At 36.4% G+C, this 25,852-nt stretch overlaps 1 protein-coding gene across 3 annotated transcripts; it reads left to right on the forward strand.

The window, feature by feature from the left end:
* Nucleotides 1-2,894: 2,894 nt before the first annotated feature.
* On the forward strand, nt 2,895-14,523 carry LOC105777204 (7-hydroxymethyl chlorophyll a reductase, chloroplastic). 3 transcript variants are annotated; one of them, XM_012600323.2, is made up of 19 exons: nt 2,895-3,030; nt 3,162-3,267; nt 3,397-3,481; nt 4,103-4,214; nt 4,844-4,928; nt 5,005-5,046; nt 5,146-5,224; nt 5,750-5,801; nt 5,898-5,960; nt 6,285-6,382; nt 6,843-6,878; nt 6,961-7,022; nt 7,243-7,270; nt 12,864-12,943; nt 13,384-13,453; nt 13,533-13,590; nt 13,909-13,973; nt 14,058-14,152; nt 14,234-14,523. In XM_012600323.2, the coding sequence occupies exons 1-19, from the start codon at nt 2,967-2,969 to the stop codon at nt 14,337-14,339; spliced, it is 1,386 nt and encodes a 461-aa protein (XP_012455777.2). In that variant the 5' UTR covers nt 2,895-2,966; the 3' UTR covers nt 14,340-14,523. The 3 variants fall into 3 exon arrangements, with proteins under 3 accessions (XP_012455777.2, XP_052477511.1, XP_052477512.1); XM_052621551.1 differs by lacking the exon at nt 14,058-14,152; XM_052621552.1 differs by lacking the exon at nt 2,895-3,030 and having other exon boundaries at nt 4,096-4,214.
* The last annotated feature ends 11,329 nt before the right edge of the window (nt 14,524-25,852 follow it).

The raw sequence follows: 25,852 nt of genomic DNA on the forward strand, positions 1-25,852 counted from the left end.
CACTTCCTGGCCCTTGAGAATTGGGCACACTCTAAACAACCCCATGCTTTGAAGCTGGGACATTACTATCAACCTCATCGAAAATGGCTCGATTGGATTCAGTTGACATTGTATAAAAAAAGTCAAAACGGATCAGGAGTCATCACGCTATCACGGGTTATAAAGTGGCATGTATTTCTAGACTCAAAACATGTTATGTTCAGTCCTAGAATCGACTAAATCGTAGATTTGAAACCACTAAATGTAACACGCCTCACCCGGTCCAATCATCAGACCTAAGCGGTAGGATGCTACAACAGTTAACGAAACAAACCTTGTGTATTTCCAGCATTAAACATTTAATTACACAATAAAGCATTCCATAATTCATACATAATATGATTTATATATATAAATCCGAAACTCAATCAAGCTTATGAAAGCTCTTAAACCATCCCAGAATCAAATAAAGACTTAATAGGAAACATAACAAAAATTATGGAAATTTTAGTAAACAGGGGTCACCCGACTGTGTATCCAGGCCGTGTATCTCACTGATATCGTGTAGATTAAAATGTAATAATTCAACAAAATTTCAAATGGCCGTGTGGTTGGGTAGTGTATCTAACTGAGACCTTCTGGAACAAAAATTAACTTCCCTCAGTGGTCACACGATCATGTCACCAGCCTGTGTGAAGACACAAAGTCGTGTGCCAGACCGTGTGTAGCATAAAGTTCCTTTGAATGCAAGTTACCTATTCCAAGCCATTCCAAACACATACCAATGCTTATTCTCAACAATGTACCTATCCAAACATGTCAAGGTACATTATAAAACATTGCCAAATCTTCTAACCAATATGCCTTAATGGCAACATCAAAACTTTTCATTCATTGCACCTAAATTTGATACCAACTCAATCTACCAAATCAAGTCTATTCCTTACACCACATTATAACAAGACTAAAACAAGTCATTCAGTTATAACATACCTTAGCATCCATACATATACATTCAACGCATCATTATCACTTCTAAGTGCCAAAGCTCATCAAGTAAGATACACCATATTAACCAAAACATATATATATCATTTCATATAACAACCAACCAAAACAGTATTAATGCTTACAAACATTACACCTATTCCAATATCAATTTGAATCAAAACACAAGTTTCAATCTCACATACATATAAACATACAAAACCATTAACACCTATTCATATGCCACTTATAATCGGGCCAAAATGTTTGAAAGTCTACCGAGTGAATTTGTGGATAGTGTGAGCTCTGAAAATGATCCAATCGACAACATGTTTTTCAAAAATCTACAAGGTAAAAAAATGAAACAAAGGTAAGCTTACTCAAAGCTTAGTAAGTTCGTATGAAAATAAACACAAAATACCTGACATTTCACATCTTAACAAATGAAAATAACATATAAACATAGTATTCCTTGCCACTTTAAACAATTCATGTCATAACAAACTTGGTTTGTCACGCCCTGAAATGCGAGTTAAATTTTCGGGTTAAATCTGTAATTGTTGAATTTACTTTAATTCCCTGAAGGAGTGTGCAATTGGGCTTCTGTTTGGGCTTAGTCTGTTAAAATGTCATAAATTGTATCGATACTTACGCAAGTATTGATACCTGTCTAATAGGTATCGATACCTTCGCATTTCCTAGAGAAGAAAACCCTACTATGCTGCCCAACCGTAGTATTTTAACATATTTTAGATTGGTTGGTCCCCTCTTTTCCATTTCATTTTTCTGTTGTCGCCTCCTCCTATATTCTTTTCCTCCTTTTTCCTTTTCTCTCTTACATCGCCCTCCCTCTTTTCCTTCTTTTCTTTTCCCTCTCTTTCTCCCTAGTTGTTGCCGCCGCATCGTTCACCATTCTTGGGCTGCGATTCATTTTCTTTTCCCCAATCGATCACCCATCGTTCGGTTTGTTGGCATCAGTGGCCTTGTACGATTGCCTCTCTATTATATTTTTACGTGGTTGTAATCCTAACGGTAGTTGGTAAGTGCAGATTTTCTGATCCATGGGTAAAACTTGGTTTGTTAGTAATCAAATTGTGTGTACAATTTATTTCACCCCAATATTGGTTAATTGATTATATCCGCTTTTCGAATCTAATTTGTGTTAATTGATGTGTTGTTATTTGTGTGTATACGGTTTGAAGGATCGAATTTGAGAGAATCAGGTCAGATCTGAACAGTAATAAAAAAAGGTAGCACTTGAATATTTGTATTTGATATATGTGTATATAAGATATAAATATTTAAATAAATATATATTTTAAAAATGAGTATACTAACACATCACAATCGCAATGTAATTTTATTATAGAAGAAAAAATGTATGATGTGACTTTTAATGTTTATATTTTTGTTAATTTAATTTTTATTTTTAGTTAAATTTAATGATTAATATATAAAAAATAGTTAAATCGTTTTTAATAGAAATGTAGACTTAAATGTTAATTTTAGTGATTTTGGCATGGGAATTAGTGTGGTAGTCCAAATATACTTCAAGTTAATGTAACATTATTATTTTTATATGTCACATTGATAAATAATTTAAAAATATAAAATATTAAAAATATATAAAATTTAATAAATAATTTAAAAATTAGTATGGAGTACATATGGATTGTCATGCAAATTACAATGCTTAAACATTTAACATTTTAATTAGTAATTCTATTAAAAATAACAATTCTATTCTTTTTGAAAAATTAATAGTGAAATCGATTCTTTTAAAAGATTAAAATGTTAATTAATCCCCAAAAATAAGAACTAAATTAACAAAAGATATAAACAACAATAAAAATCTAAAGTTAACAGTGAAATTGCTCATCATCATGCTGGTATTTCTGTAATTATAGGAAAGAGTTGGGCATGATAAATGACAATCCTCCGTAGAATAAATATGTGGTGCAAACTGCAAGGTGGAAACTGAACTGCATTCTTCAGCTGCCATGACTTCAGTTGTTTCCTCCTTCTCGAGACCTATCTTCTCTTCTTCTTCTTCTTCCTCAAAAGGTAGTAAGAAAATTTTCTCACAATTTAATACATGCATGGTTAAAAATCTTCTCACAATTTTCATACATGCATGGTTATCTAATTTGAGTGTTCCATTTAATTTAATTATCTATTTATTTATTATGTAATAGAATCAAACTCCGACGCAAAGAAAATAGTGAAGCTAAGAGACGATTGGAGGAAACGCTCTAAGCCTATACCCCCAGGAGGTACCTATCCAGCCAAAGACCATTGCAGGTTCTTCTTAATTTTCTTTCATTTTTCTTTCTTTTTTTTTTTTTAAAAAAACCCCAATCATTTATTTATTTTTACTTTCATTCTTTTCTTTTCATTTTTGCTTATTTGTATATTCCAATTATGTTGCAGTCGATGTGGGTTGTGTGATACATATTACATTGCCCATGTTAAGAATGCTTGTGCTTTCTTAGGAGATGGAATGTCCAAAATTGAAGTAAGTCATTCATTCCTTTACTCTTTTTTTAATGTTCCTTCTGCTATGAAAAAGGATTAATTGTTTATAAGTAAGAATGGAAGGAAGAAGCTTGGTTGTTAATAGAGCAATTTTTTTGAGACAAATGTAGTTATCAAATAATTTGACTGAAAATATTATTATAATTGTGAGCTTGGACCATATGTATTATAGAATCAAAGCTTTCGATTCATTCCAATTTACTTGAGCCTTCTAAGTTACGAGCCACATTAAACATTTGACATTTTTGTTTATTTGCTTCGAATGCTCTTCTGAAGTGGCTGAGGGAAAAGCTTATTGGTTGCATTAGCTTGCCTTTAAAAAGGAGGTCTTATGAAAACCTTTAATTCTAGAGTTTACTGCTAATTTATGAGTTATATTGTTTTAATCAACTACTTCTTTTTTGTTGCTTTAAATAGAATTTGACAGCATATATCCCCGCTTAAGACATATACTGAATATTGGCTGCTTTTAACCTTCTTGCATTGGGTTATTTGAATTCAATCTGTGAATAATTGTGTATTGGCTAGTAGGGTAATTTTAATACATTTGAATCCTGTTTGAGGTTATACAAGTAGTTTGACTAATTTATTTAGCGTTCAGAATTTAGAACCTGTTGTTCATGGTAGAGGGAGGAAATTGGATTCTTTGGACGAGACATATTTAGGAGTCTATGACAAGCTGCTATATGCTCGTAAAGTTAAGCCTGTAGAAGGTATGTCTTTGTAAATTATAAAATTTTCCAATGTTCTGCTAGATTGTTACCATTCTTTCTTTGGTGCATTGTAGTTATGTTTGCTTTTCTGAAGCACCTCTTACATCCAAATCATACAGATAGGAATTAAATTTGTTAAAAATCGTTCTGAATAGCTTTGAGGTTAAGGTCAAGATTTTAAACTAGTGTTAATAAACTGGTCTTGTTAGCTGGATTATGAGTTAAAACTGTCAAAATTTCGGGATGAAAAATGCGAGTATTCTGTAGAGCTTGGGGAGTGATGCCCAGAAGTTAGCTCAATGTAGCTTTGAATTTTCTAAAATGAGATCGTAGTGATGCAACTATATGTTACGTTTTCTAATGTAGTGTACATAATATGAAGTGTTCCACCCCTTACATTATTGTCAGCATTAAAACCTCTTGATAAATATTAAGGGTCTGAGTTAAAGTGGAATGAATGGCCTTTTCACCATGTCTTTCTTTAAAGCTGCCCTCTGTGTTTTGTGTCGGGGGAGGGACAGGGAAAAGATGGTTTTGAGAATGGTGAGGTTAGATTAATAATACTTTGTACCATTGACAATCTATCTGCAGCTAATTTTCATGCACATTGCAACTTTCATCATTTTTAGGAGCTCAGTGGACTGGGATAGTTACAACTATTGCGATAGAAATGCTGAAATCAGGCATGGTTGAAGCTGTGATTTGTGTTCAGAGGTAGGAGCACTTATCAGGAAGCATGGTTGAATATGCGAAGCTTTTATTTGTTTTATTAAATATTATTATAATGCAGTGATCCAGATGACAGATTGTCACCAAGGCCCATTTTAGCTAGGTTAGTTTATTTGCACTTTTCGTACTTTGAAATTACTGACTTGATTTGCTGCTTATTTTACTTTTGAATATTAAATTTTTTCCTTTTGATTCACTTCAGGACACCTGAAGAAGTTTTAGCTGCTAAAGGAGTTAAACCAACACTGTCCCCTAATCTCAATACCCTCGCACTGGTTGAGGTATTTTGAATTCTTGATGCTACCATAGAGGAATTTTAAGCTTTATATATCATTTATGCTTAAGAAGTTGGTTTTATGAGCTCATAATTAAAAGCATTTCTTATGGTTCTATGAGCAAAGACTACACTGGAGGAATTGAAGAATGAGATCGCTACCACCACTATTCTTAATCATAGACAGATAGGCTAGCACTGGCTTAAAAGGAAAAGATTGAACCCAAGCCTGCACATGTGCCTTATCCCATGCTCAACCTCCATGGAAACTGAAAATTAATGCAATGAAAAATGAAAATGCAAAAAGGGCTTAGTCAAGTGGCAAGATGAGTGTTATTCATATCTCCTGCAGTGCACTAAGAAAAAAGTATATAATAAATGAATACTATATTCAACGTGCTTCATTGTTTTTCTTTTGTCATTTCTACTAGTTCCAGATTGCTAGATTTTGCTTTATTATGAAAACAAAATTGTACATTTTTTCCCGTGCAAACAGTTAACTGGGGTAGAATGGTTATTTTCAAATATACAGGCAGCTGGGGTAAAGCGTCTCCTTTTCTGTGGTGTGGGTTGCCAAGTGCAGGGTATGCTTAATGCTATATCCTAGCAGTTTCCACTTATGCTTATTTCTGTATTATGACTTGTACTATTGTAATGCAGAATGATTTCTTAAACTGCAGCGTTAAGATCTGTGGAGCACCATCTAAATTTGGAGAAGCTATATGTGTTAGGCACCAATTGTGGTAATTTAAACATATATACATACATATATATTGTCAGAAAATTTATTTTAGTATATCTTTTACTAAGAGAATGTATTTTTTGGTCTAAAAGAAGTTAAATGATTTTCATGAAGTTTGCAATCAGTTACTGTGAGATTAGAATTGTTCCAGGATATGCACTTGGATAAAAGTCAATGTATTATGGTTTCGTATTGCATTTTTAATTAGATCCCTTCAAATTTCATAAACCTTTGATGGATAAGTCATAGGCACAATATTACTTTAGACTGCTTCCTATCTGAATTACAGAACACATCTCAATTATTGAACGCTCTTATTCAACAGTTGATAATGGAACTCGAGAAGGTCTAGATAAGTTTCTAAAGGCAGCGAGTAGTGAACCGGAAACTGTTTTGCATTACGAGTTTATGCAAGATTACAAGGTTTGTGCTGAGAAACTCTTTTTTTTTTTTTTTTGCTTAAGTTATGCATTGTAACGTCTGTGAAGTAAAGCATATCATTGACAAGAACATTCTCAACTTAAATGGAAAATACTTCTTATATTAGTGAATTCTCAATGCAATAAAGTAAACAAAGGTGTGAGCTTAGGTTACCTGAGCCCTTGAGATTACATCATTGTATTTTTTCGTATTTACTCATAATAGATATGAATCATATCCAGTGATTAAGTCATTTATCCTATCTCGAGAGAGAGCTTTGGTTTAACATTTTATAACATCAAAGCAGGTTGATGACTCATTATGTAAATGTTGGTATAATGCTAATCTTGAGTATTTATATAACTGCTAGCTGTCCCATATAAAAAGAGCATGGTATAAGTACTAAGAAAAAGAACACTTTTTTTTTTTTTTATCTTATGTGGCTATTGTTGTATTCTGCTAGGTCCACCTAAAGCATTTGGATGGCCATATTGAAGAGGTAATAAAGTTTGTGTACTTTCAATCTATTCTGGTTCTCTCATTCACCATGCTTCATTGATCTCAAAATTTAACTAAAGCAGGTTCCTTATTTCTGTCTACCAGCAAACGACTTAGTCAATGTTATTGCACCTTCTTGCTATAGGTAATTTCCTGTTGTTTCCACATGATTAATAAATGCAAAAGTCCGTCTAAAAAGGTTTGTCCTGTGCATCTGGAGGACTTTACTATTTCTTTGTGCAAAGATCCTGTAAAATGAGGAAAATATAATTCTTTCTAGGTATAAAGAGTTATAAATCTATCAGATCATGCATATCCTTGTGTAGAAATTTTTTCTAACAATACAATTTTATTGCGTTTTGTAGCTGCTTTGATTACACAAATGCATTGGCGGTGAGTTTTCTTTCATCTTTTTTAATTTGTGCAAGCTTGTCCTCGGAATTTTGTAACCTGTGCTAATAGGAATGCCTTATGTATTTACTAACTCAATATCTTTACGGAGAGGGCAGTGGAATTGCTTTCATTTTCAGTATGATAATTGTTGTAATAAAAAAGATGTCGGAAACTGAAAAGATTGAAAAGAGGTGGCAGAAACTGAAAAGAGGAATTTTGTCTAGTGTTTTTGATGAGTAAAGAATGGTACATGTTTGTAGTACACAACCTAGGTTAATTACGGAAACAAACTAAATACACAATCAATTAAATCTCCCCAAAATGTCTGCTATTTTTTTTTCTAAATATCTGCTGCTAATTTCTTTTAAGATCTGCCCTAAATCCAATCCTTGATTACAAGGAAAAAATCAGTGAATCAAATTCCTAGCTTAAATCCCTATATTCGGAGGATTTATTTTCATAATTTTCCCACACTCCCACTTAAGCTTGTAAATATGTATTTCCTTTCTCGGAATAAAAAAATCTAGATACTCCATTAGTTCTTTTTTAACAAATTCACAATGATTAATCAAAGCACTTATCTCACTATCTATAGAGTTGTAAATCTGCAAAAATAATTTGGTCTTGTTTCTTAGTCATGCCTGTCGAGTCTCATCCGTGGGTGGGTCATTGGTCAAGTGATCATCCTTGTCAATACTTCTCAAGTCGATACAGACCGTCTTACTCTAGTCAAAATAATTGATCCCATTTAGTTTATGCTGCATAATTTTTGACATAACCGAAATCATCTCACTCACAGTCAATTTGGAGTCAGTAATCATATCTCTTCTTAAAACCCACAATAGTCCAAACAATGATAAATCAGCTCAAAATAGTCCAAAAATAAGTAAAAAAATAGTATTGAAACAGTGTGCAATCCCAGAAAATAAGCAAACGACTCGTGAAATCTCCTTTGTTCAAGCAACTGACCACTGGGCTAAGGTTGGACAAAGGAGATGATGTCAGAGATGGAAGATTGGTGGGAGCTCCACGCGCCCATATGTGTCGGTGCGTAAAGCAAGTCTATGAACCTTCAGGTGGCGCATGAGCCTTACGTATGGGTCTTTGATCATCAGAAGTTATAGAGTTTCTATGATGACGATGGTGCACCTCTTTGTATTGGTAGTGTACCTTAAAAATTACCTTGAAAAACAACCCAATACTCAAACGATTCATATTCAAAACAACGAAACACAAATCCACTAAATCAAGCCAAGAGGCTCTGATACCATGGAACAAAATACTAAAATGAAATACGAGAACATAAGGAGGATGGGAATGAATTTTTTTGTATTTTACACTCTATCAAATAGACATATATGTACAAGTTTACAGCTTATTCTATAAGAAAAGAAAATAAAATAGTATTTGTGAACAAATATCTACTCATTCCTTAACAAGTGTCTTTGTGAACAAATCAACAAGTTGTTCTCTTGTCTTCACATAACCCATGGAGATTGAATTTTCCAAAATTCTCCTGAATAAAGTGACAGTCAACCTTGATGTGTTTGGTCCTTTCAAGATAAACTAGATTCGAGGCGATATGAATAGTTGCTTGACTATTGCAAAAGAGCTTTGCTGGTGATGAATGCAACAACCCATTTTTAGTTAATAGATGTCGTATCTACATGACTTCACATGTGGATAGTGCCATAGTCCTGTATTCTAGTTATGCACTAGACCAAGATACAACATTCTACTTCTTACTCTTCCATGATACTAAGTTTTTACCAACAAAAACATAGTATCTAGTAGTAAATCTCTTATCCATCTTAGATTTGACCTAATTTGCATCGTAAAACACTCGATACGAGTATGCACATGATTGTTGTATAATATGTCACATCCAAGAGCTTTTTCCAAGTAACATAGGATCTGTTCTATGACTGTTCAATGTTTGACTATCGGTGCGGGCATACACTAACAATACTCGCAACAAATGTAATATTTGAGCGAGTTACAATAAGGTAGTTTAAGTTGCCAACTATCCTTTTATACCTCTGAAAATCATCAAAATCACTAATCTTTTGTAAGATGCACATTGGGAACCATTGAAGTACTACAAGTTTTAACTGCCAACTTTTCAATTTTTGTAAGTAGATCAAAAACATATTTTCTCAAAGACAGAAAAATCTCCTTCTTGTCATTTCTATCTCAAAAATTGCTTCAATTTAATTAAGTTTTTCATGTGAAATCTAGAGCCCCTTTGGATGGGTGTTTACCTCCAGTTATTGTCTCACGCTATAGTATCAAATCTCACCACTAGGGGTGTTCATTCGGTTAACCGACCGGTTAACCGACCCGAAATTACTATAACCGAATTAACCGACCTTCCAAAAATTTTAACCGTTAATTCAACCGATTTTTTAAAAAATTAACCGAACGAAATTTTTTCGATTAATAAGGTCGGTTAACCGAATTAACCGAAAATTATGTATTTTTATTTTGGTTAAAATTACCCGAGTTACCGAATTACCCGAATTACCGAATTAACCGAATTAGAAAAATACCGAATTACGAATTTTTTATTTTTATTTTTAAAATTTTAATAATTATAAATTATTAAAGTAAATTGGGTTTTAGACTTTAGTAAATTGGGTTGTCTTTTAGTTTTAGTTTTATTGGATTGGGTAATTGGGTAAACTTTAGTTTTAGTTTTATTGGGTTGGGTAATTGGGTTGGGTAATTGAGTTTGAAATGGGTTGGATAATTTTATTTATTAATTTTTTGATTAATCGAAAATTTTGGTTAACCGACCGATTCGAACCGAATTAACTGTTAACGAAAAATCATAAAAAATTAATCGACCCACGATCAAAAAATTGATTAACCGACCGATTAACCGAATTCGGTCGGTTAACCGAATTTTTTCGGTTTTACCCGAATTATGCACACCCCTACTCACCACTACCTTTGTTTGTACACTAAGCGCGAGTAAATACACTGTCTATCCAAAGGGGCCCCTAGTATGCAAGAAAGACTTTAAAGAAGAGATCATCTCTTATAATAACAATATCATCAAAATATACTACAAGGAGAATAACTCCAACTTCAGATCATTTATAAAACATTGAGTGATCACAACCACTTTTCTTTAGTCCAAATTGTGGAAGACCTCATTGTACTTTCCAAACCAGGCATAAGGGCTTTGTTTCAATTCATAAAGGGATTTCTTCAGACAACAGACCTTCCCACGCTTCCCTTTGAGCAACAAACCTCTATATAGACTTTTTTCTTGAGATTCTTGATATCTAATTGGTGTACAGGCCAATTATGAGAAGCTGCTAATGAAATTAATAGACAAACAGAGGTAAGTTTGATTACAAGAGAGAAAGTATCTAGATGATCCACCATAAGTTTGAGCATATCCTTTTGCAATTAATCTAGTTTTAAGTCTAGTCACCAAGCCATCTGGATAAACTTTAATGGTGAATACCCATTTGCAACCAACAACCTTTTTACCAATAGATAATATAAATCTAATAGATTCTGAGTACCAGTTTTGTCTAATACATATATTTTCTCCAACATCGTATCATGCCAACCAAGATGGCTCAAAGCCTTTTGAATTGTCTTAGGGATAGAAATGGAATCTAGGAATGCAAGTAAAAAGCAAGGAGACAAATAATTATAGGAAACAAAATTAGAAATGGGATAAGTACATTGGCATTTACCTTTATGTAGAACAATAGGAAGTTCAAGGTTACTTGGGGTTGGATCAAATGACGAAGACACTGGTATAGGGGTTGGATCTAATGATGAAGACACTGATATAGGACATGTATCACGAGTCTCTCTTTTTCTGGAATAAACTTGAGTGATCGCTGACTTTGTTGGACCAAGAGTTGGAGAATTAGAATTCTTTGGTTGATTAGTGTTAGTGTAAGTTAACCAATATCTTCCTCTTCCTATTTCGGAAGATTTGAAGGCATTTTTTGTTTTTTGAAAAGAATGATACTTATTCTAAGAATGCAACATCGATAGAAACCAAATACTTATTTTGAGATCTGGATTGGAAGACTTATACCCCTTTTGAAGGCGAGAATACCCCAAAAACACACATTTTTAGGATTTTGGATCCAACTTAGTTACATGAAGTCAAACATCCTGAACAAAAGAGGTACTCCCAAAAACTCTTGGTTCATCGGAAATAATGGTTTGGATAGTATGAAAGAAGGGATGCAATTGATTAGAAAGCAGACTGTTGAAACATCAGCCCAAAATTGTTTAGAAATTTTTGTTTGAAATAAAAAAGCTCTAGCTGTCTCAAGAAGATGTTTGTTCTTCCGTTTAGCTACCCATTCTAAGATGGTGTGCCAACACAATAAGATTGATAAAGGATCTCATTTTGGATCATAAAGTCCTTACAAGAGTTGGAAAAGTATTTTGTTAGCATTACTGCTTCGCAGAATCTAGACAGTCACACCAAATTGAGTTCTTTCTTGGCACAAAAAAGCACGAAAATGAGAAAACACCTTTAACCGATTTTTCATAAAGTATATCCATGTCATTCGAGAATAATCATTTACAAACGTACCAAACATTTGAGTATACTCCCTCAGCAATGTTGTCTACTTTCATCAATAGGAAGATCTAGGGTAAAGCAATCATCCTTATTGATACTCTGCAAGTAGATCCACGCCGTTTTACTCCAATCTAGATAGTTGAACCCGACTAATTTGTGTTTAGTGATCTTTGACATAACTAGGATCATTTTGTTAATAATTACTTTGGAATTACTCATCATTTGTCCAATAAAAAAATTACCTTAGCACAGGTTCAAAATTTAAAGCCCAAGCAACAAAGGCAATAAATTATTCCTTTAGGAAAAAACACCTAAGCAGAATCCAGCATAGAAACAAGTAGGATCTGCAGCACCCGGTGTGACAGCCCTTGTCGAAGCATTGGCAGCAGCAAACAACCACCAGGTTGTGGTCAAAATCACCAGGTGACGTCGGGAAAAGAAAATGTCTTTAAGATAACCTCCCACATGTTGGCGCATCAATTGGACTGTCAAAGAGTAAAATGATGCGTGACACCTATGCGCAAGGAACCAAACTGTCGATTTTGGTTTCTGGCTGGAAATGATGCTGCACATCTTCCCAAGGTGGTGATGAGAAGCAAATGGCAATGGAGAGGGGACACCCGAAACCTTTTCGGACTGACGCAAAAGATTACATAAAACAAAAAAAAAATTCAAGGAGAAACTTTCTAGGCTCTTGATATCATGTTAAGATAAAAGATTATATCTTTACTATCGATTTACAAGATGCATATATATAGATTAGAGATTATACAAGAAAGGGAATAATCAATTGGGCCCCTAATAATGTGGTAATTGATACTATCTGATGATCCTAGTTAACCAAAAATTGCGGGCATGTTTCTAGATACTTCACTACATGCATTTAGTTTGTATTTTTGTTGGATCTTGCCAGATATAATATTTGATCATAAAAGCTCCAAGGAAGTTATCTTGCACTTATTACTGACACAACTAAATTTGCAGGTCAACTTGGAATAATCCTTCTTTTTTTTTTTTTTGCCAAGACAGGATCTGGTGGTTGGATATATGGGTGTACCAAAATATTCTGGAATCAGCATGACACAGCATCCACAATATATTACCGTTAGGTACTTCCTCTTTGACATTGCACAATCTGCTTGCTAAAGTGTGTTTCCCCTCCTTTTTTCTCCATGCATTTCTTTCTTTAGTTTTATAATATTGACATTGTTAAAGAATGTGTAATATTTGTATAGTAGATTTAGAGGAGATTACATAGCGGATTTATAGGGGTTAGATTTTATTTTCTATCCTTTTAGAATAAACCCTAGTATATATATATATATATATATATATATGTATGTATGTATTATTTGATAGAACAACATACAACAATAGAGTTATTCTCTTCTTTATTCTTTCATTTCTTCTTCCTCCTTCCGTTCTATAATTTTGTTTCAGACATCATCATTCTAATGTAATTATTGCATGCTTTTATTGCATAATGATACTTGAGTTGCTTCAAATCCCAAGATAACTAAAATTTTCATTCCAATGTTTTGTACTGTAGAAATGAACGTGGCAGAGAAATGCTGAGTTTGATTGAGAACCTTTTGGAGATCACTCCAACAACTAGTAGTGTAAAATCCTAAGCTATATCCTATTGAGCTGCTATAGGATTTGACGGGAGAAATCTGATTAGAAAACATTTCATTTCAGGGAAATCGGCATCCGTTTGTTATGGAGACCGTTAAAGCAGATGATAATGCTAAGTTCGGTATGTATGGCATCTTCCATTTAACCATGAAAACAATGTTCACTTTCAGCTGCAGTGCGTAAGCATGCGTTTTAAATTGGAAATATGGCAGAGGTCTTGTGAATAAGTCTATGTATGCTGCTTAGTACAAATTTTCAGGTTTTTTTCCTTTATTAAGTAAAGGTGGATATTAGTCTTCTTCATACAAGTAAGCTTAGAGTAGAAGTGTTGATAGTCGCATATATTTTTTTCCTAGTTTGTTTATCTTCAAATGCTCTGAATATTATTTAGAGGATTCATGACATCTGCACTATATAATAAGTTTTTCTTCACTTTCAGGGAAGGGTCCTTCTCAACCTGCCCCTAGGTTTATTGGGAATTTGATAGCTTTTGTGCTTAACTTGGTAAGGACTCTTCCATATATACAATGCCTTCGTTATGGAAAGGGCAACTATGCAATTTTTTCTTATAGTCTTCATTTTCTTAAGATTGGACCAAAGGGTCTGGAATTTGCTCGATATTCACTTGACTACCATACTATAAGGAACTATTTATATGTGAATCGCACCTGGGGAACACAAAGGTAAATTCTACTGACCAACTAATTTATAATACACTCAGGAGCAGAGTTGTTTTTAATTATGAAAACATCAAATGTGTGCAGAGCTGATAGACATATTCCTTCATACGCAAAGAAACTCGTGGATGCTTACAACCAGAATGGTGTTATTGATCAAATGCTTACCCGTGAGAAACCCTCTACTTGGTGAAAATTTCCCTTTCCATGGTGTGACATGTGAATTTACTTAAATTAGAATCCTACTGTATTATCTGATGATATTGTGATCTCAATGAAGCTCTGTGTGCATTAGACTATATTAGTTTTTCGAGGCCTGTTATTACTTGACAAATGTATCAGTCTTTGAATCGTATAAAAATCACTTTGGTTGTCAATGTATCATCTTCCTTTGTATCATCCGTCCTGTATGATCCGCTTGCCAGATTTCTAATTGGATGAGCTAATAATGATGGTCAGATTTTGTTGATGGAATGAGTTACATTGGTTTCAGGAAGATCTAACATGAATTGATATGCAATCAGAATCAATCAGCTTGTTGCAATTTTTAATGTGCTTGAACCAAAATATTAATTTGAAGATGTCTGACATCGTATTTGCAATTTTCTAAAATCAAATCAACTGAATCCTGAAAAGCAACTTGAGTGTGTGGTTATCAGAAGCAAAGTTCAAAGTTTAAACTATATTCACATTTTTGAGTAGCAGCCAATGTTGAACATAACAATCTGCAACTTGAATTGAGGTGCCATCTGGATTGATCTGATACAATTTGCACTTCTTTTCTCTTGGAGCAAAAGGCTTGGTTCTGTTTGTTGTCTAGTAGTGAGTCGTTAGTAGGTAACATCCATTTGTCTTGGATCATGCAGCACGGATGAACTTAGTGACCCAAAGTTTTGGTTGTTTTCGGTTGGCTGGTTTTGGTTCATAGTATCTATGGATGCTTTGGTTTAAATACTTAAATCTTTGTTCCTTTCCGTTAAAATTTTCAATTCTTAGAATTCACATTGAACTAATTAGGATTTGAGAATCATCTTACAATTTCTTGCATCTTTTGCTTCCCAAAAAGAAACTTAGAATATTCGAAAGGCTAAATATAGCTCAGCTCTCTGTATGACTTCAAAATATCTGGTTGAATCCATTTTTTCCCCTGCATGCATGCACAGAAATGTGTGTGTGTGTATATACTATGCATGTATCTATCCAGGACAATAGAATGTAGAATTACTATGCGTCAGTTGTCAGTAGCACTCTATTACCGTCCAACAAAAAGGAATGGGTCTTCTCCCTGGAAGTGACAAGTCCCATGTGATTTTATATTCTTGGAAACTGCGATGTCTAAATAAGAGGTAGAATGTAGAGAATTTTACTGTACCTGGACAGCTACACAGTTGTAAGTTTTAATGTTGTAGTCTAGAACAAGTACAGTTTTCAAACTGTCAAATCTTTGCTTTTCCATTTCTTTGAAACAAGTTGAGCAAGAAAAACCTGCGGATGGTTTTGAGAAATGACACAGTATATCAAATATTTTATATGAAAGATTTGATTGTGTGGTGTTGATGAAATTCTATAGGGGCCATTGAGTTAAAGGCCTTTCTACAAGTTTGAATCAACAACATGGGTAGCCATATGGTGTGTCTAGGCTTCACATTTATTTTACTTATTATTATTATTATTATTATTATTATTAGGAAATGGTTACTTTCCATGCCAAACGGGAAACCTGCTCAAGTTAAAGCAGAAGGGAGAAAAAGGTAAATCATGGGAAAAAGAAGCAAAACTTTGGCTGCATCTGGCTGGATTATACTTCTGAATTGACATGCACAGCAACTCCTACATTTCTGATTGTTTATTATTCTTAGCTGGATAATCATTTTCTTCCTTAACTTGCGCTTCCTGGAAGTTGCAACTCAAAAAGTTCATGGATGAATCCTGAAAATTACTTTAAAGGTAGACTAGGGATAAATAATAAATTATTGAAGTTAAAGTGTAATTTTATCATGTAATTTATAAAAATTTAAGAGATTAAATAGTAAATCTGTGCGCCAAGATCACTATTGTTTTCATCCCTAATCCTAAGCAATTCTCATGTTTAGCCAGCTGAGTTAAACTTTGTTATGGAACACAGTTCCAACGGTCATTTCATAATTCTGTTATTGTTGTTGTTATTTCTCTTGTTTGTAAACACTGAGTTTTATTTCTTGTTTTTGTTTTAGTTGCACGGTGCATTTTGGATAAGGGAATTAACTCTCACTGAAATGATTCGTTTTGATGGGAACACCGTATAATGAAACAGTGCGGTTTGAGCGTGTGTTAGTGCAAGTTGCCCAAGTCCATTCTTTGGTTTCCTTAAGTACCAATAGATAGAGGAAAAAGTAGTCATGAAATTTGAAAACCAAATTATTAGTCTTCTTCATTTTCTCTCTCAAATTCTCTCTTCTCTTCTCCTTTCTCTGTTAATTCCTTCTTCCAGATCCATCTCGTGACAAAGGTATTAGAGCCTTATCGATTCTTATGGCAACCGAGGGTGTTACCATTAGATTGCAAAAAGAAATAGGAATGATGCAAAGTGAGCTTACTCAGTTGCAAGCTGAGTTCACACAATTGGATGCGAGTATTGATGCGTGCTTAAAGGACTTCCAGGAAGGAATCAAGACTAAGGTTCGTTTTCAGGTACGATCTGAGGTTCATTCTTTGTTTGAACAATATTTTGGGCAAACCCCTCTTGCTACTATTACTGGATTGGTATCTAACAAAGGAAAAGGGATCTTAGGAGGATCTCCTCTTGGTTTTCCAGTAAAAGAGTATTTAGTAGTGTCTCCTATGTCAGATCTATTGTCATGGGTTGCGCATGGGAGCACGCAACCGTGACAAACTTGTGCGATCCATCATATTTAAAGGAGGTCATTTGGCCCAACCAAACTAGCCCGTTGCCTGGAGAGATTAAAAGCCCATCTCAAGAGCCTGGTAAATATGAAAAATGATACAAGAAGATATGATTATGTAATCTTAGAGTTCTAATTGTATACAGCTTCTAATTGTGTCTTAGAGTTCTAATTGTATACAACTTTTAATTGTAGCCCTTGATTTACTTTGAGGCTCAACTATAAATAGAGACCTCTTTGCTCATTGTAATTCATTCAGTTGTTAATAAGAATTTTGAGAGTGTTCACTCAAACTTTTCTCCCAAGCGTTCTTGCTTTTGTTCATCTTTCAAAGTTCGTTCTTACTTCGTTCTTCTGCTGTTTTTCGTGGGTGCCTTGAGGGAATTCTGTTGAATCCTTTGTCATTGCGAGATTAAGCTAACTTAGGTGTTTTTACTGTTGAATCCGTTATCATTGCGAGTTAGGCTGACTTAGGTGTTTTTAAGCAAAGAAACTGCCTAAGGCCGCACGGATCACGTGGAAAAATTCTAAGTCCGTGACAGTTGGCATCCGAGCTAAGGTTCGAAGCGACCGTTGAAAGATGTCGAAAGAAGTTGCTGGGAATGTTGAGGGAATGGAGACCCGTGGAAGGGCTAGGAAAGCTAGTCGCTCGAGGAACATATTGTCAGCTTTAGAGGATCGTGTCGTCACTCTCAAGAATTTCGTGGGGGATATCAAGGAGAGGATTGATGATGTCGATGATAGGCTCCATGATGGATTGCAGTCCATGCAGGAGCAGCTCAAAGTGTATGTGTTGGACAATGTGGAACAGTTGACGGGTAGAGATGATGCCATTGAGACTATGGTGGCGGCCTTGAAATGGGAGATTGCGGAGTTCAAAGGTGAACTCACAATCTATAAGGCTGCTTTGAGCAATGGTGGGTTAGTTGCTGTCGCACCCAAGCCCAATATTGATGTTCCCAAGCCCAATGAGTTCAAGGGAACAAGGTCCGCAAGAGATGTGGACAACTTTCTGTGGGGAATCGAGCATCACAAAGGATGTCACTAAGGTAACTACTGCTGCGATGTATTTATCTGACGTTGCTTTGTTATGGTGGCATCGTAGTTCCACTGATGTGAGACGTGGTGGGACCAAAATCAGAACTTGGGAAGAGTTTCGATGTGAGTTCAAAGCACAGTTTTACCTAGAGTATGCCGGGGATGATGCTCGGGCAAATTTGCATTGGCTTGCGCAACAAGACACTGTGAGGGAGTATGTGTAGGAGTTTAGCGAACTTATGCTTCAAATCTCAGATATGGAGGAGAAAGAGGCATTCATTTCCTTCATGGACGGATTAAAACCGTGGGTGAAGCAGGAGTTGCAACGTCGAGGAGTTCAAGAACTCACCAAGGCTATGTCCGTAGCAGAATCGCTTGCTGAATTTGGTGGGAAGAAAGATAATGCCAATTTTTCTAAGCCCAAACTTAATCAAAAAGGTAATACTGGGGGAGATAAAGAAAGGCACACTAGGAACGGCAACAGTAAGAAACCTTGGGACAAGAAAAAGAGTGGGCCTATAAGTTGCTTTCACTGTGATGGTCCACATATGATCAAGGACTGCCCAAAGAAGGCCACTCTCACGGGTATGGAAGCAAAGAGGGAGTCCGATGCGGAGGATAACAATCTTGGTTCGATACTAGGGGGTGTCGAAGATAGAATGAGCCATGGTTTGATGTTTGTAGACATCATTGTGGCTGGTAGGAAATTGAAATTCGCTCGTTGACACAGACGCTTCTGATTTGTTCATGTCTGAAGAGGCTGCTTGTAAACTGGGCCTCAAGGTAGATAAGAAAGTGAGTCGGATCAAAACAGTGAACTCAGAAAGTGTTCCAATTAAGGGGGTTACAAAGGGAGTGGATCTTCAGCTCGATAAATGGTCCAGAAAGGTATCCATTAAGGTAATACCGCTTGATGATTATAATTTTGTGGTTGGACTAAGCTTCTTAGATCAGGTTAATGCTCTTATTGCCCCTTCGAATAATTACATGGTGATTTCAGACGCAAACATCAATGTATGGTGAAAGTAACAAGGAAGAGAAGCTTTGAGGGAAAAACACTGTCGGTAATTCAGTTTGCTAAAGGTGTATGTAGAAATGAAGTATCATATTTAGCAACCTTGAAGATCGAAGAGACCGCTGAGACTGTTAGTGAGACCCCGAAAGAAGTGGGTCAATTGTTGCAATCATTTCAAGATGTAATGCCTGCTCAGTTGCCCAAAAGTTTGCCACCCAAGAGGGAGGTGGACCACAAAATCGAGTTAGTGTCCAATGTGGTGCCGCCAGCAAGGGCTCCCTATCGTATGTCTGCGTCAGAATTAGAAGAGTTGCGAAAACAATTGAAGGAACTTTTAGATGCGGGATTCATTAGACCATCTAAATCCCCATACGGTGCCCCAGTGTTGTTCCAAAAGAAACATGATGGGTCCTTGAGAATGTGCATCGATTATCGAGCTCTAAACAAGATCACTATGAAGAATAGGTACCCTATTCCTCTTATTGCAGATTTGTTTGATCAGCTTGGTAGTGCAAGATGGTTTACCAAGTTAGATCTGAGATCAGGGTATCATCAAGTTTGGATAGCCAAGGGAGATGAACCAAAGACAGCTTGTGTGACGCGATACGGTTCGTATGAGTTCCTTGTGATGCCTTTCAGACTCACGAATGCCCCAGCTACGTTTTGCACCCTAATGAATAAGGTACTTCAACCATTTCTTGATCATTTTGTGGTTGTTTACCTTGATGATATCGTGGTGTATAGCAAGTCTCTTGAAGAGCACATGGGACACTTGAGGGAGGTGCTCCAAACTTTGAGGGAAAATGAGTTGTTCATCAAGGAGGAGAAATGTTCATTTGCCCAACAAAAGGTGTCATTCCTAGGCCACATTGTGGGAGGTGGTAAGATCTGAATGGATAAGAGCAAGGTACGAGCCATTTCAGAGTGGGAGCCTCCAACCAAGGTAACAGAATTGAGATCCTTTCTTGGGTTGGCAATTGCTAATGATGTTTTGTTAAAGGCTACTCTAGAATTACCACTCCCTTAACGGACATGTTGAAAAAGGGTAAGGTATGGGATTGGAAACCGGAATGTGAGAAGGCCTTTAATCAATTGAAGCAAGAAATGACGAGAGAACCCGTACTTGCATTGCCGAATTTTGTGAAGCCTTATGAGGTACGCACGGATGCATCAGATTATGCTATAGGGGGAGTACTGATGCAAGATGGGCACCCAATTGCTTTCGAGAGTCGAAAGCTTAATGAGACGGAGCGTAGATATGCGGTCCAAGAGAAAGAGATGACTGCAGTAGTACACTGTTTGCGCATATGGAGACATTATCTATTGGGTTCCAGGTTAGTGGTTATTACCGATAATGTTGCCAATAGTTACTTTCTAACCCAGAAAAGGTTGTCTCCCAAGCAGGCTTGTTGGCAGGTTTTACTAGCGGAGTTTGATTTTACAATGAAATATAAACCAGGAAGTGCCAACATTGTGGTTGATGGGCTCAGTCGAAAGATGGAACTCGCAGCAATTAGTCAACCTGATGGTTTTTTGTTGGAACGCATTCGAGAAGGATTGTCCCATGATCCCACAGCCAAAAATTTGATTGAGCTTGCCAATGAGGGAAAAACAAGAAGATTTTGGCTTGATGGGGAGCTGTTATACACTCATGGACACCGCCTCTATGTACCCCATTATGGGAAACTCCGTAAGGAAGTCATGAAGGAGTGTCATGTCTCAATATGGGTAGGCCATCCAGGGATGCATCGCACTTTGGCCCTTTTGGAGGAACATTATTACTGGCCTCACATAGGTGCTGATGTGGAAACCTATGTGAAAACCTGTCTAGTTTGCCAACAAGGCAAGGTTGAGTTAAAGACTCTAGCCGGTTTGATTCAACCCTTTCCAGTTCCGGAAAGGCCATGGGAGAGTATTCTTGTTTGCCTAAGTCTGACGGGTTTGGGAGTATTCTTGTTGTGGTGGGCAGGTTTTCAAAGTATGCGACATTTATTTCAGCGACCAAGGAGTGCCCTGCTGAGGAAGCAACTCGGTTGTTTCTTAGACACGTGGTGAAATATTGGGGAGTGCCACTGTCTATCATCAGTGATCGAGATGGGCGATTTACGGGCCAGTTTTGGATGGAGTTGTTCAAGTCAATGGGCTCAGATTTGAAATTCTCCCCGAGCATGCATCCACAAACTGATGGGCAAACTGAACGAGTAAATGCATTGTTGGAGACATATCTTCGACACTACGTAAGTGCCACACAAAGGGATTGGCCAAAGTTGTTGGATGTGTCCCAATTTTTATACAACTTGCAGCGAAGTGGGGCCACGAATCAAAGTCTATTTGAAATAGTGACGGGTCAACAGCCACTCACACCCAACACTGTTATGACCCATTATACAGGACCTAATCCGGTAGCCTATCGATTCGCAAAAGATTGGCAAGAGAAGAATGACTTGGCTAGAGCTTGTTTACACAAGGCAAGCAAGCGTAGCAAAAAGTGGGTTGATCAAAAACGAAGGGATGTGCAATTTCAAGTGGGTGTCTCAGTCCTTGCTAAACTACACTTGATTTTGCGATATACTGGCTTGCACAAGGGTCTTGTGCAAAGGTATGAGGGGCCGTTCAAAGTTGTGAAGAGAGTAGGGAATGTGGCCTACAAGCTTGAGCTGCCAGCAAAACTTAAAGTCCACTCGGTCTTCCATGTAAGCATGCTTAAGCCATTTCATGGGGATTAAGAAGATCTGAATCGAGGCAAGTTCGAACGAGCACCGATGGGGGTAAAGGTGTCGTACGATCGTGAAGTCGAAAACATTGAGGCAGATCGGGTAATTAGACAAAAGTACCACCGACCACGGCATGAGTACTTAGTTTGATAGAAGGGACTTCCTGATAGCGAAGCAAGTTGGGAACCTGCCGAGGCATTGTGGCAGTTCCAATGGAAGATTGACTAATTCCATAAGAAAGATGCGACGAGGGCGTCGCTAGAACAAGTAGGGGATAATGTTATGGGTTGTGCATGGAAGCACGCAACCATGACAAACTTGTGCGATCTATCATATTTGAGGGAGGTCATTTGGCCCAACCAAACTGGTCCGTTGCCTGGAGAGATTAAAAACCCATCTCAAGAGCCTGGTAAATATGAAAAGTGATCCAAGAAGATATGATTATGTAATCTTAGAGTTCTAATTGTATACAGCTTCTAATTGTGTCTTAGATTTCTAATTGTATACAACTTTTAATTGTAGCCCTTGATTTACGTTGAGGCTCAACTATAAATAGAGACCTCTTTGCTCATTGTAATTCATTCAGTTGTTAATAAGAATTTTGAGAGTGTTCACTCAAACTTTTTTCCTAAACGTTCTTGCTTTTGTTCATCTTTCAAAGTTCGTTCTTACTTCGTTCTTCTGCTATTCTTCGTGGGTGCCTTTAGAGAATTCTGTTGAATCCTTTGTCATTACGAGATTAAGCTGACTTAGGTGTTTTTACTTTTGAATCTGTTATCATTGCGAGTTAGGATGACTTAGGCGTTTTTAAGCAAAGAAACTGCCTAAGGCCGCATGGATCGCGTGGAAAAATTTCTAAGTCTGTGATAGGACATACTGGTGTAACTTCTCAAGAGGGAACTTTGGATACTTTGAGTACTTCTTATCGAGTGGATTGTCCTCATTTTGATGGTGGTAATTTTAGAGGGTGGTGGTCTAAGTTAGAACAATACTTTGAGGCTGAGGGGGTAGGAGGTCATGCTTAGGTTCGAGTTGTTATGCTGTATCTAGAAGGAAAGACATTAGACTGGCATCATTTCTTTGTACAGAGACAATGGGCCTATGCCAGTTAACTTGGGAAATGTATGCTAAGGGTCTAAGGGAACGCTTTTGATCTGATTCTTTCATTGATCCTATGGCTGAGTTGGTAACTCTTAAGCAACACGGGTCGGTCGATCAGTTCTATGATGGATTCGTTTGTTTGTTGAATCAACTAAGCTTACCTGAGACATATGCACTAAGTATTTTCACCAGCAATTTAAAACCTGAGGTTGGGTAGTATCTTCGATTATTTAAGACCAAAACTCTGATTGAGGGTTATAATTTGGCTAGGCAGGTTTAGAATATTGTATTGGGACCTTCGAGGAAAGGGTTACTTGTAGGTGGTGGGGTAAGTTCTCCCAAACCCTTATTTTATACTTCTAAGGTGTATCAGGGACCTGGTGGTTCTTCAATAGTAGGGGGCTATGGGAACTAATTCAGGATAATGAACTCCCTCTAAATCCTTGTTTCGAGTAGAGTTAGAGGATAAAAGGAAGAAAGGCCTTTGTTTTTGGCGTGGTTCAAAATTTTCACTACTACACAAGTGTTCCAAATCTCAATTGTATCAGCTCATCATTGAACCATAAATCGATCAGGACATTGATGTTAATAGTCCTACCTCTGAAGATTTCCAAGATTGTCCCGAACAATTGGAAACAATAAACTAAGTAATTGAAATCCCTTCACCAATGCTATCTTTACATGCTCTTCAAGAATCACAGTGACATAATACCATAAGATTCTCAACTTCTATTGGTCAAACCAAGGTGATTGTTTTGGTTGACTCAGGAAGTACACACAATTTTATATATTTTAAGGTAGCTAAAAGGTTGAGTTTGGCCGTGGAAAAAGGTAGTACATTGAGAGTGGTGATAATTAATGGGGTAGATTGTCAACTCAAAGATTGTGCAGGTCTGTTCAGTGGAAAGCACATTGTTATAATTTTATTACTAATTTTTTATATTCTGCAAGTGAAAAGGTGTGATCTGGTGTTGGGGATTCAATGGCTTTTGTCTATTGGTCCCATTATTTGGAACTTTTCAAGCTTGACTATGGAATTTGATTACATGGAACAATCTTGTATTCTCCAAGGCATAGTACCATGATCATTGCAAATTGTTTTTAGCAGCCAACTATCTAAATGCTTGAGCATGGTGGGAAATGGTCCATGTCCCATGTTGCTGACTTCTTGTGATCAAACTACATTCACTATGGCCGCAGTCTAGTTGCCCGAAGACTTGCAAGCTCTTTTCAATGGGTTTGAAGATGTATTTTAGACCCTTACAAGACTACCTCCTCCTTGGTTATAAAACCATAGAATTCCATTAATATATGAATCAAAGGTAGTCAAAATGAGGCCATACAAATATCCTGGAGTACAGAAAATAAAAATTGAGAAACTTATACAAGAAATGTTACAAGCTGACATAATTCGGGATAGTAACAATCCTTTTGCTTCTCTTATGGTGGTGGTGAAGAAAAAAGGTAGTTGTAGGCAATGCATTAACTACAGAAACTTAACCAACTGACCATCAAAGATAGTTTCCCTATATCTGTCATTGAAGAAATTCTTGATGAATTGGGGCAAGTAAATTTCTTCTCTAAGCTGGACTTGTGTTCAAGTTATCATCAGATAAGGATGTGCACAAAACAACCTTTAAAACTTATGTTGGTCATTATGAGTTTTTGGTCATGCCCTTTGGCTTGACCAATGCTCATTCCAGTTTCCAATAAATGATAAACTCATCTTTAGACAACTTTTGAGGAGGTCAGTTCTCATTTTTTTATGATATACTCGTATACTTTAAGAACCTGGAAGATCGCTTGGTTCATTTGCAAGAGGTGCTACAATTACTGAGGTTTAACCAGCTTTATGCTAAAAGATCTAAGTGTACTTTTGGAACAACTCAGGTTGAGTATCTCGGACATGTTATTTCTAAAGGGGTTGTTAGCATGTACTAAACAAAAGTGGAGGGTGTTCTTAATTAGTCTCCCCAAAAATTTGTAAAAGAATTGAGAGGCTTCTTTGGGTTATCAGAGAATTACAGGAGGTTTATCAAGGGGTATGGACTATTCGCCAAGCCCTTCACTACTCTACTAAAGAAGGATGTTGTATGGCAATAGATTGATTTAGAACAGACTACTTTTTGACTAGCTTAAAGAAGCTATCTGTCAAGCACCAACCTTGGTTTTGCCAAATTTTCAAGAGACCTTTTATGTGGACACAGATGCAAGTTGGAAAGGGGCTGGTTTAATATTGCAGTAAAAAGGTAGACTAGTGGCTTTTTTTAGCAAGGCATTGGGAGTCAAACATCAAGCTTTGTCAATATATTACAAAAAAATGTTAGCAGTGCTTCTAGCAATGAAGAAATAACATCATTATCTGATTGGAAGATATTTTCAGATTAAAACAGATCACCAAAGCTTGAGATTTTTATCTAAGCAGCAAGCAATTACTCCCTACCAACAACAGTGGGTTGCAAAGATGTTGGGCTATGATTATTCTATTACCTACAGAAAGGGGGTTCAAAACATGGTGAGAGATGCCTAGTCAATAAAACCACATGAACACAGTCACTAATTTTTCTAATGTGAAGAGAGTATCAATTCTTCTTGGTCTGAGTTACGGGATCAAGTTGTAACTTCTTATGAGACAAACAGGAAGCTGAAGCAACTGTGCCAGGATATTCAAGTGCAGCCTCATCTTCACCCTAAGTATTATTGGGATAGCAAGTTACTTAGAAGGCTGGGTAAAATTATGGTGGGAGACAATGTTGAGCTTAGAAAAAATATTTTTGATTTTTTTCATAACAGTTCATTGGGAGGCCATTCGGGCGTACATGCCACTACGCATAGAATATCTGACCTACTTTATTTGAAGGGGCTCTCTAAAGATGTAAAAAGATAGGTATAGGTTCGTGAGTGCATCGCCTGCCAGAGATGCAAAGTTGATCACTCTACTTATCTAGGCCTGTTG

Source organism: Gossypium raimondii, chromosome 10, assembly GCF_025698545.1.
Source record: "Gossypium raimondii isolate GPD5lz chromosome 10, ASM2569854v1, whole genome shotgun sequence".
Classification (NCBI taxonomy): Eukaryota; Viridiplantae; Streptophyta; class Magnoliopsida; order Malvales; family Malvaceae; genus Gossypium; species Gossypium raimondii.